The following is a 14,254-nucleotide window of genomic DNA, read 5'->3' on the forward strand; positions in this document are numbered from 1 at the left end:
ATAGAATTAAATAACAGGTGTCACAGAAGTGTTTTACGTTTACGTGCTCATCAAGTTGACGGAAGTTTCACCTGCACCTACATGAACGTACGTACATGTGCGTCATTACAGGCCTGATCCTTCACGGACATGACAGAGGCAAAGAAGGCGATTGCCTCGGTGCCTCCTGGTCATTGCCTTATTGGTGTCCTTGAAATGTTCCAGTAATACAAATATCTCAATGAGAAAATGCATCGGTGCCCTTGCCCCTTCTCAAAAACAAAGCATACACGCCTGTCATATGGTGAGGAGAGTTCAAGGGAGAGTACATACATTTGCTAATCACTATGAAAGAGTTGAGGTATCTGTTTGTTTTACATCAACGTGACTGTCATCTCCTACCTCCTTAGTCCTAGTCTGAGGACAAATTTGGTTCGTTGATGATCCATGTTACTTTTGGCTGCCTCTGCTTTAGATAGAACTATTTTCTTAGCAATTTACATCCAGATCAATTGTATATCACTAGGATTGTTGATGCTTGATTCAAAACCATTTCATGTTATCTTTATCTTGTTTTCTTGCTCCATTGTTCCAGAACACACAGTCAAGAGTAACAGCACTTTCATCAATAACAATCAAATGAGAAAAACAATCATTCATAATTTTCTTGTCAACATGAAAGTATTTTAACTACTATAAACCTAAAATGAATAAATAAACACAATCTGGAGAAATAGGACAAGCGATACTGTTCTCTACTATTGACTAGTAATTGGTTATAGAACATGTCAAAGCCAATTTTTATACAGTATTGACACGTACAGGTAGCCTGGCTCCCAAACAAACCAATAGTTGAATTTAACACTATCACCAGCATAGTCCTGCTTTTAAAGGGTTTTTATACCTTAGATCAAGTTTGTTGCCATGACATAAATCGCTACTCATGGTGAATGAAGATGTAAATGTATGAAATATATTTTACCTGTAGAAGTTTCAAATTTTTGAGAAAAACAAGTGAAAATCACAGTGCGATGTTTTCAGCAGAGTCGCGTAAATACCAGCACTGGTAAATACAATGTACATGTATGTACATGCTAAAATAATTGTTGTCTCCTATTGACAAAAATTAGTTTTGTGACATTTTTACTTATTTCTCAAAAAAAACTACAGCACCTTACATGTATCAAATAATATTTTAAGGTAAACTTTCTACCATCACTATCTTCAAACCGTGTAAGTTTAATGTAAATCTGTGGACATTGCGTTATAAGTCATACAAAAAGTACCCAAACCCTTTAGCTGTTCAGATCGGCTCTCGCCACATAGAATCTACCTCCATGGGAATGTCTACCCCGCTGATAATGAAGACAACTGCAGTCCGCGTCCCCCTGGGGACGCGGCCCACAGCGGTATCCAGTAGATACTAACTTGCTTGTCTGGAAAACACTACTGATCAACCTCCTACCCACCCTTCCCTGAGGGACACTACAGTATGTAAGGAAGGCATTCGAATCATTAAAAAAAATCTCATCATTTCTGAAGTATTCTGCCCTTTATGCAAAGAACACAACATCATCCCCCTTGGAATAGCCCCGTCAGAATATGAATGACAACTGACAACATAGTTCTTTTTATATATGGCTTCTCACTGGAACCTCGCATGGAACTACAAACAAAAATCTCATAACTTCTGAAGTATTCTGCCCTTTATGCTAAGAACACAACATTAATCACCCAAGAATTAGCCCTGTTAAAACATGAATGACGTAGACTGTCGACATTACTCTTTTCTTAGAACTAAAAACAAAACTCATAATTTCTGAAGTATTCTGCTGTTTATGCTAAGAACACAACATTATCCCACTACATTCCCTAGGATTAGCCGGTTAGAACATGAATGACGTGGGTTGTCAACATAATTCTTTTTATATTCCGCTTCTGAATGGCACCTTGAACAAACAAAAAATCTTCGTTTCTGAAGTATTCTGCCCTTTATGCTAAGAACACAACATCATCACCCTATATGCACTAGGATTAGCCTGTTAGAACATGAACGACGTGGACTGTCAACAAATTTACGTTTATCATGGCTTCTGACTGGCACCTCGGAACGAGCGCACTCACCAACAAAAAAATCTCATCACTTCTGAAGTATTGCGCCCCTTAAGCTAAGAACACAACATTATCACCCAAGGTTCAGCCTGTTAGAACATGAATGACGTTCTTTCAACATAATTCTTTTTATATAAGGCTTCGGACTCTGGCACCCCGAACAAAGATATTGACAACATAGGGTTGCGTCCACCAACAAAGGACTAAGACAGCTTTAGTTGGTAGAGCGACGGCATGTCAATCCAGAGGTACACACATGTACGTGTAGTGGGTTAAAATCCCGCTGTAGTAAACACTAATTTGTTCAACCTCAAAGCTTGTTCTTTTCTCGCGAAACTGACTGAAAAAATAAACACATGTCCGTCAATTTGATTGTCTTGTTTTCATGGTTTTTACAATAATAACAAGACATTGTAGGGGTTAAGAAATTACCTTCATATCGCTTTTTAGTGGTTTTTCTTTTAACTGTACGGATGTACATGATTAGCCTATTAACCCTACAACTTTTTTGAAAGTCTTCAATGCTTCAATGTTTTTATCAAGCTTTTGGACAACCCTTGTTGGGAGCTAATAAAGAGTAGTTGAATTGAAGTGGATTGGGTACAACGATGTGTAAATATCTTTTGGGAGGAGTGTTGGCTCTGAACAAAAGCCAGCGCTGTCTCAATGATTTTTTGTAGCCAAAACAGGCTAATAATAAACTCTGGGTTTAACTTGCCCCCATCAGGATGTTTCAGTAGCCCTGATTTTAAACATGTGTTGTCATAAATGTGTTGCAATCACAACTAATATAATAGGCAAATAAAGTTACTCTCAAACACTCAAAAATAAATTAACTCAATTGAAAAATGTATGGAAGAAATGAGCATTTTAAACAAGTAGATTGCACATTTTTTAGTAGCCAAAGGGCAAAAAGGGCTAGTGTTAAAGGCAGTGGACACTATTGGTAATTATTCAAAGTAGTTATTATCATAAAAGCTTTCTTGGTGACGAGTAATGGGGAGAGGTTGATGGTCTAAAACATTTTGAGAACTGGCTCCATCTGAAGTGCCATAGTTTTCGAGAAAGAAGTAATTTTCCACGAATTTGATTTCGAGACCTCAGATTTAGAACTTGAGGTCTCGAAATCAACCATCTAAACGCACACAACTTCGTGTGACAGGGGTGTTTTTTCCTTTCATTATTATCTCGGAAGTTTGATGACCGATTGAGCTCAGATTTTCACAGGTTTGTTATTTTATGCATATGTTGAGATACACCAACTGTGACTGTGAAGGCTAGTCTTTGACAAATACCAATAGTGTACACTGCCTTTAAGGGCGAGCCCTGAGTATATTTTGCTTGTCTTCAGGAGATGAAACTGGATTTGCATGCCACTGTAATGAACCCTGATGCTCATCATCCTCAAAGTCAGATTCATAACCCACTCAATATTAAAAACACGTACTGTTTTGACAACCTGATGGACGTGACAGCCTTCAAACTCCAAATTAATCTATTAGTATCCAAGCCTGATTAATGTCACAATTATACACGCCTGACTTCCAGCATGGATATTTTATACTCCGTTGACAGCGTCATGTCAATGATCAAGTATTATTAACTCAATCTCAGGTTTTCATTTAAGGGCCACAAGGGACTTATCCCGTAGCACAGCTTCGGCTATGGCTGTGGGAGCCTTTGGAGCCAACGCAGTGTCTCCAATGCAGGACTTAGTAGTGGCTGATGAAGATAAAGCCACAAGGCTTGTACATGTACATGTTGCACATGTATGTAGTACAATGGACACGATGCATTTAGTTACACTGCACTATTTGTGTTTCACTTAAAATATCTATGGGAAGAATAAAAGAATTCATATGACTAATTGAAAATAAATAAGTATATACAAATTCTTGTTCTAACCTGCTTCCCTTTTTACAGCTGGCCTTTGAAAAAAAAATGTTTTTGTTAAAAAGTTATGAAAAAAAAAGAAGATTTTTGGGGTTTAACAAAGAATTGACTAGAGTCGGATTTGAACCAACGACCTCCGGATTAACGTGCTGGCGCTCTACCAACTGAGCTATCTAGCCCTATGTTGGCGGTGTCCCTATGTTGTCAATATCTTTGTTCGGGGGTGCCAGTCAGAAGCCATACAACCGTTAACTGCCGTGTAGCCAGGGATCACACCCAATTTGACCAAATAAAATAACACAAAATTCCGCAAAGTGTTTGTGTGTTTTAAAGAAGTTTTGGTTCTGATAGGTACAGGACCTGGTTGTGCATACATGGTGCAACAATAGAGATTGATCTCTATTAACATGTATACCCACTAGTGATCTGGCAACACGATTTGATTTCTCAGAATGAAGTGTTTACTACAAGGTTGACAGACTTAAGATAGTGGTATGAAGACTGGGCTGTGCTATTTCGCCTAAGAGATTCACAATATACACAGGCTTGGAGTTACATGCAGGCCACGGAGGTCATGACCTTCTTTGCTCCTGGTCTTCGAAAGTTTCCAATAGGAAGTGTGCCCTACATGTATGCAGAATGAAAATGGCCTTGCCCTTGCAAAGGTGACAATCCAGGCCTGTACTACAGAATCAAATTGTAACTATTGAAAATACTCATAACAAAAACGCTGCCTCAGGACTGATGTCACACAAAACAAAATGAAACTTAAAACCAAGGAATTTGTATAAACGCCGACAGCACCGAGGGGACATCCGAGCAAAATGCGATGAAATGAGATTTGACTTAAAAGAGGAAAGAAAAATCCTTTCTCGGAGGAGGAAAACAATCCAGTAACCCAGTCAGGTGTGGAGTGAAGCAAATCTATGATGACAGCTTGGTAACCCGAGCTAGGGGGAAATTAGCCCTATATAGGACTCTTTCTCTGTACACAGGAACAGAGTCCTAACTATTGAGACCCGTTTCTGGGGCGGAAAAATTTCACAGCTTCATAACTTAAATCTTACCTGCAAGAAAGCACCAATTTCAACAGATTCACATTACATGGCAGCATATGTTTTTCTGCGGTGGGTTTTGATCGTAAGTTATTCTTCACAAATCCGTCAATTTCATGAAATAATGCAGCTCCCAACGTTAAGGAATTCCCATTTTTGTTCGTACATGTACTCCTCTCACAGTCTGCCGTGTGTACGCAAGACGCACGCACGACGCGCAAATGTTGAATTGTGTTGCATGTTAAAGCTGTGCAGTCAAGATACGGTGACCGAGAACTCATGCGTCTAAGCTTGCATCATGCGTCTTGCACGCGAATGTATACGCGTACACACGACAACAGACAACACTGTGAGAAAACGATCGAAACGGGAATTTTTTAACGTTGGAGCTGCATTATTTCACAAAAATGACAGATTTGTGAGGAATATATGAGGACCAAAACCCACCGCAGAAAAATGTATGCCGCCATAGAATGTGAATCTGTTGAAACTAGTGGTTTCTTGCAGGTAAGATTTGAGTTATGAAGCTGTGAAAATTTTCCGCCCCAGAAATGTACCCTGATGTCCAGGACGTCACTGTAGTACAAAACGAAAGTGTAAGGCCGCCAGGGCCAGGGGGAAATGAACAACCCGCATCCTGCATGTAAACATTTAGAAAGGTAACGTAGCCGATGATAGAAAAACATGCCATAAGTCATGACGGAGTGGGGAAGAAGGGAATGACAGTGGGGTGAAAGGGGTTGGGATGGGTTTCAGGGATGGGGTTAGGTGGGGTGAGTTGATGTTGAGAAAACTCAGGCTGTATACTACCCTAAGGAGCTGAGTAAGATTAAAGTAGCCAAGGACCATAGCCATGGCAAAAGTAGTTTGAGTTCAAGGCGGCCTTGCATATAACAATTTTTGTTTTGTTTCTTATCAAAGTAAAAGAAGGAGAGGAGAAATGTTGGTCCCCCTATTAAACTACTGCCTGAAACTCTCATAGGCAGTATTTGAACCAAGGCTAAAAAAGTTCTTGTGCACATAATGGCAACAGTACCACCAATGAATCGTTCAGTCTTTTAAAACTCAGAGCTGTAGAAATAATTTTGTATCTAAATGAGTAAAGAACACAACACACCCCAGGATAATTTCTTTCATCTCATGTTTGAAAAGAATGCCTAAACTGTTATAGTAGGTAACGAAGTAGCATTCCTAAGTTTCATCAATATGCTGTTTATCGCTCTCTTTTGTTATCTTCTTCTTCATCTTCTTTCAAACCCCCTGAGAAAATATCGTAGACAAAGTATTATATTCTGCTGGTGTTTTCTTACCATCACGTCTAAAGCCTGTTTAAAATGCCACGGCGTATCACCCTCAGTACTTCCCATTCCATAAGACAATTCCATCCTCCAGAATACAAGAGATCAAAGCCGAGCGTAGGAGTACTATAAATAGGCGATCCGATTTCCCTAGATATTTACTCATAATCTAGTCGGTTGTAAATTCCACCCTTCTCTCTTTTTGTTTGCCTCCTCTTTCTTTACAGCGAGGAGGAAGGGATGGCTCTGAATTCAAAACGAGATATTGTATCTCCAAATTGGAAGGTTCTTTTTTTGTTTACACTCTCTATTTCTCTGCAGCTCTCTTTTGAAGAGGGCATAATTGAAAATACTTTGGCTACTATTTGTATTGAAATTTAGCGAGGGTGCAAATCTTTTTATCTGTCACACCGTCAATAAATATTGTGGAGTATTACAAGTCCTAGGAGCATAAAGAGCCTCTGCTTTCCACAAAAAAAACCTCTTGAGTATCTGAAAAACATCGAAGTAGGTTGAGGTTCAAACTGTAGATACTGTCAATCAGACAACATTGATACAATCTTAAAGGAACACGTTGGTCTTTGAAAACTGTTTCAAAATGTTTGCTCATGTTTTTAAAAGTAGAATATAATGATCCACACAAGTATCACGAAATTGCAAGGTTTTCCTTTTACATCGTGAACTATACTAACACGGTCGGCCGTTTTATGGAGTCAAAAAATGTTAACTCCACAAAATCGCCGACCGTGTTTCTTTGCGAGGTAAAAGGAAAACCACACAATTTCGAGGCATGTTTGTGTGGATCATTGTATTCTACTTGTCTAGAATTAACACCTCTATTAAAGACAAACAGATACATGTATGTACATAACCTATGTACCACTTGGTGGCACACAGAGCAAGAGAGTGCCTCATGAATAAGATGCTGCAGATTTCCTCAAGCTTACTCCCTTGAGTTTAACAAAGCAATTAAGTAAAAAGATTTGTAGGGCTGAGGCTTTCAAAAGTGTCAATATGGTGATAGATTTAACGCGATATACAAACAGCAATATCATTACCAACATGGAGAATATCAGGCTATTCAGACCAATTTCCAAAGCTTTACGATGGGTTAAATACATGTATGTCGACCAAGTACAATAGACATCAGGGCCCAATTTCATGGCTCTGCTTACAGTATAAGCACAGAATCGCGCTTATGGAAGCAGGGAATTCTGTGCTTACGGCAAGCGTATTTCACGGGTTAGCGGCGAATTTTGGCTTCTGCGCGTGCGTACTTCATGTTACTAGGCATTCTATGCTTACAAGGCTAGCGCAGAAATTGGGCGCTTGCATGTAAGCGCGGGAATCGTGATCGTAAGCGCAGAATTCGGCGGTAAGCAGAGCAATCAAATTGGGCCCAGCACTCATCCTCATCAGACCAATATTCCAGAACTGCCAACACATTTGCATCCAACAATCAGGGAGATTTGGCCCAACAATTGGGGAGATATTTATAATTACGTTTAAAGACACTGGACACCTTTAATAATTCTCAGAGAGTGTTGGTTCTGAAAAGAACCGGCGACTGCAACAGTGAGTCGTTAACCAGCGGTTCTTTTTAAAACAAATACAATACAAATCAAACCTCTCTTAAAAGGCACTGCACACCTTCGTTAATTGTCAAAGACCAGTTTTCTCACTTGTTGTATCTCAACTAGGCATAAAATAACAAACTTGTGAAAATTTGGACCAAATTGGTCATCAAACTTGCGAGAGAATAATGGAAGAAAAAACACACTTGTCGCACAAGTTCTGGCTTTCAGATGTCTTTAATACGAGACCTCAGCTTATATGTAGGTCTCTAATTCAGTTCAAAATATTCTAGTGAGAAATTACTTTTTTTCTCCAAAACTTTGTCACTTCAGAGGGAGCCGTTTCTCACAACAGCTCTTCATTGCTCGTTACCAAGTGAGGTTTTATGCGAACAATTATTTTGGAGAAATACCAATCCAGTGTCTTTAACAAAAGCTGTTCAGGCCGAGTAAAAATGCTAGGCCACAATACCTGCCGAGACTTTCTTGAAACTGGAGCTCTGAATCAACTTCGCAAACTGGCCGAGGGACTGATCCCCAAACAAACCATCAGTGCCAAGTGGGTGTTTCCCGCTCATTTGAACAGAAACCCGACTCTGGAGTGAATTTAATTGAACAAATATCTTCAGAGAGAGCTGTGCAAAAACACTGTTCAGAAAGCAAGACACTCCGTTCAGAAACAGCACAAGATCACGGAACATGAAGTGAAAAAGACGTCAAAACTGGAACGCGTTTGATGTGTACTTTGAGTCATTGTTTGATTGTTCACTTTCCCCCAGTAAACACATCAGCTCAACATTCCTGCACTTTGTAGGACTGCAATTGAGCATACAACGTATAGACCGTATTGAATATGATGTCACGCGGCTCAAATATCTGACCTACAAGATGGCGTCTGTGCGTATGTGCGTGCATGTGCCGTAGAAATCAAACCGGGAATGTTGCGTGCTGTGTGCTTCGATGATGTACGCGTTTGGACGCGCATACGGTTTGCCCTACAAGATGGCGACTTTTCATAACAAAAAGGGGTTATTCAATACGGTCTATAGGCTTACCTCGAGAAAGCTTAATGGTAAAAGACATTTGGCATACGTAAAACAGCTTGACATTGTACTTTTACTCGAAGAGTTGAGCTTGAGAAATGTTTAAAGTTTACCAATTGAGGATGGCAACTTCACGGTGAGGTCTACACTTAACCGATTTTGGGCTATCGACCTAAATCAAATGCCACAAGGGCCACGTTGCAACCTACTCCTGGAAAAGCAAATGGATTACCCTATACACAGTCCTTTATGACGTAGTCATGGGTACATACATGTACGTGTGTATATCAGCCATCGACTCCACTCCTCGTCAGATTTGACCAAGCTCTCCATTCCTAGACCCAAAAGGAAAGCTGCACCGCGCTTGTCTGAGAGAAGCTCCGTCAGTGGCTGTGTTTAAATGACTCCTCAAGACACTTTTGTTCCGACAACCATCCTCATTTGCTACTCTTTCTTGAATATCTTTTGGCTTGTGGTTGGTCCTTGTTTGTTTTGCTTTTGTTCTTGTGTTGCTCTCCCTTTGTTAGGGGCTCTGTTCTTTGTAATAAATGCTTTGTATTATTAATATTATTATTATATCATCCACTAGGAGCCTGGCTGTTACAGCAGAATGTACTACTTTTAGGCCTGTATGCTTCGTTTTGGAAAGGGCAAGGGCACAAAGAAGTTGTCTACTTGGTCAAGGGCACCCTATGAATTTTTTTTAATATTCTAATGGAACGTTTCAAGGGCACCAAGGCAATGACCAGGGGGCATGGAGTCAATCGCCTTCCTTGCCCCTGCATGAAGCAATTATGGTTAAGTGCCTTGCTCAAGAGCACAAGTGTCATGACCGGGATTCGAACCCACACTCTGCTGCTGACAACACCAGAGCTTGGGTCAGGTGAACAAGACTGCTTGTCCACAACACGCCAAATAGGTTAGGCCTACTTGTGCGTTACAAATATAAGAAGCCACTAGTATTAGTAACGAAGTAGTAGTGTTTACATGATTAGAGCACACATAAACACAGAATTACAAATTACAAACTTGGGTAACCATATTTATGCCATTTACAAAGTGCAGACCTGAGAAGAAAAGTGGTCCATAAAAGGCAGGGTTTTGAAACACTGTGCAGACGTTCACACATCCACACAGGGTTTTTACCCAAAGAATAGAATTATCGAGGATTTGAGGCATTACATAGTGAGGTATCAATATATATTTGGTTTGCGATAACACCTTGTGTGTATCTACTTGCCAGGTAGAGTTTGTTCTGAGAGAACTGTCTTGCTTTATTCTACTAATGCGGAGTAGATGTTCGAGGGTTCGGGAGACTTCTCAGTTCTGAAAAGAACTGTCCTGCTTTTTTAACTATGACCCAGGCGGATGGTATAAAAAATAGGCTTGGACTACTACTTTAGCTTATAGGATCATGATTAACTGTACTACCGCAGAGTCAGTTCTTAAAGGATTAACCTTAGAGTGTAAAAAACAAAGGAGAATCCACAGAGAGTCTGCAACACAGACCTATTTGTGTGAACAGTGATATTATCTTGTAGTTGGCCAGAGTGGGACACAAAATAATATTAATGGCCTGACGTGTCAACACTAGTAGAGTCTTTCTCGAAGGCTAAAATAATCGTGTTTAGGTTTATCTATCAAAACTCGTGATGGAACTTAACATGCTGGCTGCTTAACTGAAATAATACTTTGCAAGTCATTCCTGTCGTAAACGTAAACCCATTACAAACACACTCTGGCTTTTGAATAACCCCTCAACCGAGGCGCATCATTGAAAAAAAATAAACAGGTACATCAATTTATTAACACCACACAGAAACGGAAGACTAAAAGACAAGGCCCTGGATTCTAATCAAACCGGCCACTTTGTTGGGGAAACAAAATCAATCAAATGGAGGTCTTGTTGTAAGCTTTTAAAAGCCAGTGTGTTAGAACGTCAGCGCTGGGCCTGGGGTGGGGGTCATGCAACATGCTTGGCACCTGCCAATATCAACATGCCTTAGGAACATGCAAATGCCTCTATGAAGCTAAAACACTGAGTGAGATCTTAAAGGCACTAGACACTATTGGTGATTATTCAAAATAATGTTTTGCATAAAAACTTATTTGTTAACGAGCAAATAATTTATATGAAATTTATTTCCAGTGTTGTAATCGAGAGTTAAATCAAATTGTATCTAAATACCAACACAGATGAACTTTCACACGAGCATAGAGCTGTTGATAGTATAACATTTTGAGAATTAGCTCCCTCTGAAGTAACGTAGTTTTAAAGAAAGAAGCATTTTTCCACTATTGAATTTGATTTTGCCACCTCAGAATTAGATTTTAAGGCCCCGAAATCAAGTATTGGAAAGTACACAACTTTGTGTGACAAGGGCGTTTTTTTCTTCAATTTTTATATTGCAACTTTGACGACCAACTAAAGTCAAATTTTCACAGGTTAGCTATTTTGTGCATACTGTATCTTGAGATACACCAAGTGAGAAGACTGTTCTTTTCCAATACCCGATAATGTCCACTGACTTTAAAGCAAAGTGCAACTTGTTTTTTATTTAGGTGTATGCCTATGTGTTTGTTTTATTTTGAATAAAACTATTTCCACTATTTTTGACTCAAGATACAATATCAAACCTCATAGTGGACCAAAGACTACACCCTGGGGAACTATATTAAATCATTACCTTGTTGGACTGGGCTCTTCTTGTAGACTCTCCTCACTCCCACTTCCTAGTCTAGAACGGTTCGTTCTCGGTCGGTTTTGTGCCGGCATACTCTCGCAGCGGGTGCGCCATGATGGACCCAGGGTGGATACTTGACGACGGGATGAGTTGGGTTTCATCTCTGAGGTGTTCCCGCTGCTCTGACTGCGAGGGCGCATCTCTTCCTCTTGCTGGCTGATTGAGCGCATTGCACTGAACAAACAACCGATCAATGGAAGTTTGAATGTACAAATACCATCGGACATGATACCTCAAATATTTCAATAAATATTTTAAATATATTGTACATAACATATTTACTAGATGTGGAATATTGCATTGCGATAAAGAATATTGATTTGGTTTTCCCCTTGTGTGTTCAACACTGTATACTCAATACTTTCCCCCGAGTTCTGTTCTAGCTGCCTCTACATGTAGCTACTGGGCAATCTCAGTGGTCTGGTTGGTAAGACACTGCTCTAGAATTGCAAGGGTCGTGGGTTCAAATCCGACCTTAGTAAGTTATTATGTCTGTGATTTTTTTTCACAAAGCTCAGAAAAGTACAAAGTTATACAGTGCAAACATCGGTGTAAGGGTAAAACTAAAATAATATTACATACATAATGTACAATACCCTGTGGAACTTCATTGAGGGCCAGGAGCTTGATGTACATATGAAACTGAGACCTGAATCACAAGGCTGGACTTTAACTTAAATTACAAGAGGAGACTCACTTACAACTCTGTGGAAAAATAGATAGGGCTAAGTATAGCACCCTGTGGAACCACACCGAGGTCCATATGAGCTCAGTGAGTGAAAGTGGGGCCCAAATCACAAGGCTGGACATAAACTTCATTTATGAGAGGATGTTCACTTACAACTCTTTGAATAAACAGATAGGGCCAAGTATAATACCATGTGGAACTTCATCTATTGCCATGAGCTATGAAATTGGGACCCAAATCACAAACCTGTGTGTAAAACTCTGTAGAAAAAGGGCCAAGTACCCTACCATGTGGAACCTCACCAAGGCCATGAGCCCAATGAAATTGGGGCCTGATTCACAACCCTAGACTTACTTCAATGATGCTTCATGAATATTCTGTGCGATCACTGTATCCTCCACCTGCATCCAGATCTCCCCTGCCCCTGTCATCGACTGTCTCCCGACCTCCATGAAGAAAAAGCAGTCCGAATGTCCACACCTCCTTATGGCTGAAAGCTGCAAGATAAGGGTTTAAAGTGGTTATGGCATCTTAAAGGCACTGGACACTATTGGTAATTACTCAAGATAATTATTATAATCAAACCTTTCTTGATTCCGAGTAATGGGGAGAGGTTGATAGTATCAAACATTGTGAGAAACAGCTCCCTCTGAAGTGCTGTAGTTTTTGAGAAAGAAGTGATTTTCAAAGAATTTGATTTCGAGACCTCAGATCTAGAATTTGTGGTCTCGAAATCAAGCATCTGAAAGCACACAGTTTTGTATGATCAGGGTGCGATAAGGGTATTTTTTCTTTCATTAATATCTTGCAACTTCGATGATCAATTGAGCTCAAATTTTCACAGGTTTGTTATTTTACATGTTTTATGCATATGTTGAGATACACCAAGTGAGAATCTTCTCACTTGGTGTATCTCAACACCAGTCTTGACTGGTCTTTGACAATGGACCCTTCCCATGAAATACATGTTATGCTAATTACATTCACACATGTGTACAGACCCTATTGGTTAGCAATCACCATAGAGTTGTGCATTAAGCAGACGTGCAATCGCGTCCTCACGCAGCCGTTAGCCGTGTACAAAACAGCGCGATGTTCCCTCATTTTGCCAACCAAAATGTAAGTGCGCACGCGCTATGTGCAGTTAACATGTCATGGGAAGGGTCTATTACCACAGGTGTCCAGTGTCTTTAAACACAATATTTTCTTACAATCCAAATGAAATCCAATCTTTGGACCGGAGAATATCAAATGGTCCTCATTGGGATTTGAACCAAAGACTCCTAACACTCTGGGCAGTTGCATCTGCCACATCCGTGAAGTATTATAGTATTTTGTATTTCCAGTAGTTTATTTATGATTGTGTGTTATTAATTTTGTCTGTATTGCTTGTATTCAAAATGAATTTCCTCCATGGTAGGACCAATAAAATTGAATTGAATTGAATTGAACACATTTAGAGTGTGGATGGTGGAGAAAAAATGGGGTTTGTAACCTAATACGCGTCTATTTGCATAGCCTACAGTTAACATCTACACCCAAAAGAAACATTGTAGCAATGAGGTTTCCAAAAGTGTTTCCAATCAACAATCCAAAAGAGAAAAATTGAGAGGCATCGAGGCAAAACGGGCAGGGGGCAGTTGCATCTGTCACCAACAGGGAGTATTACAGGCAAGCCCTATAGAATGAAATTAGGACGACTGAAAACATACATGCTTAATTGGAAAGTGTTTCCAATAAGCAATCCCAAAGAGAAAAGTTGAGAGGCATCAAGGCATAACGGGCAGGGGGCAGTTGGAAGTATTAGGCCTGCCCCATAGAATGAAATTTTAGGATGGCTACTCGTACAGTAATACCAGCCTAACTTG

General features: G+C 39.9%; 1 protein-coding gene across 4 annotated transcripts in view; it reads right to left on the bottom strand.

Annotated features, from left to right (window-relative positions):
* LOC139949601 (insulin receptor substrate 2-B-like) overlaps window positions 1-14,254 on the bottom strand; it is a 119,495-nt gene that overhangs the window by 54,670 nt on the left and 50,571 nt on the right. For all 4 annotated transcript variants that reach the window (XM_071948023.1, XM_071948024.1, XM_071948025.1 and 1 more), the window contains exons 5-6: window positions 12,741-12,883; window positions 11,642-11,872 (exon numbers count right to left, since the gene is read on the bottom strand). In XM_071948023.1, coding sequence (XP_071804124.1) covers window positions 11,642-11,872; window positions 12,741-12,883 — 374 coding nt within the window. The remainder of the gene's footprint in view (window positions 1-11,641; window positions 11,873-12,740; window positions 12,884-14,254) is intronic.

The sequence above is a fragment of the Asterias amurensis genome, chromosome 17 (genome assembly GCF_032118995.1).
Source record: "Asterias amurensis chromosome 17, ASM3211899v1".
In the NCBI taxonomy this organism is placed as follows: domain Eukaryota; kingdom Metazoa; phylum Echinodermata; class Asteroidea; order Forcipulatida; family Asteriidae; genus Asterias; species Asterias amurensis.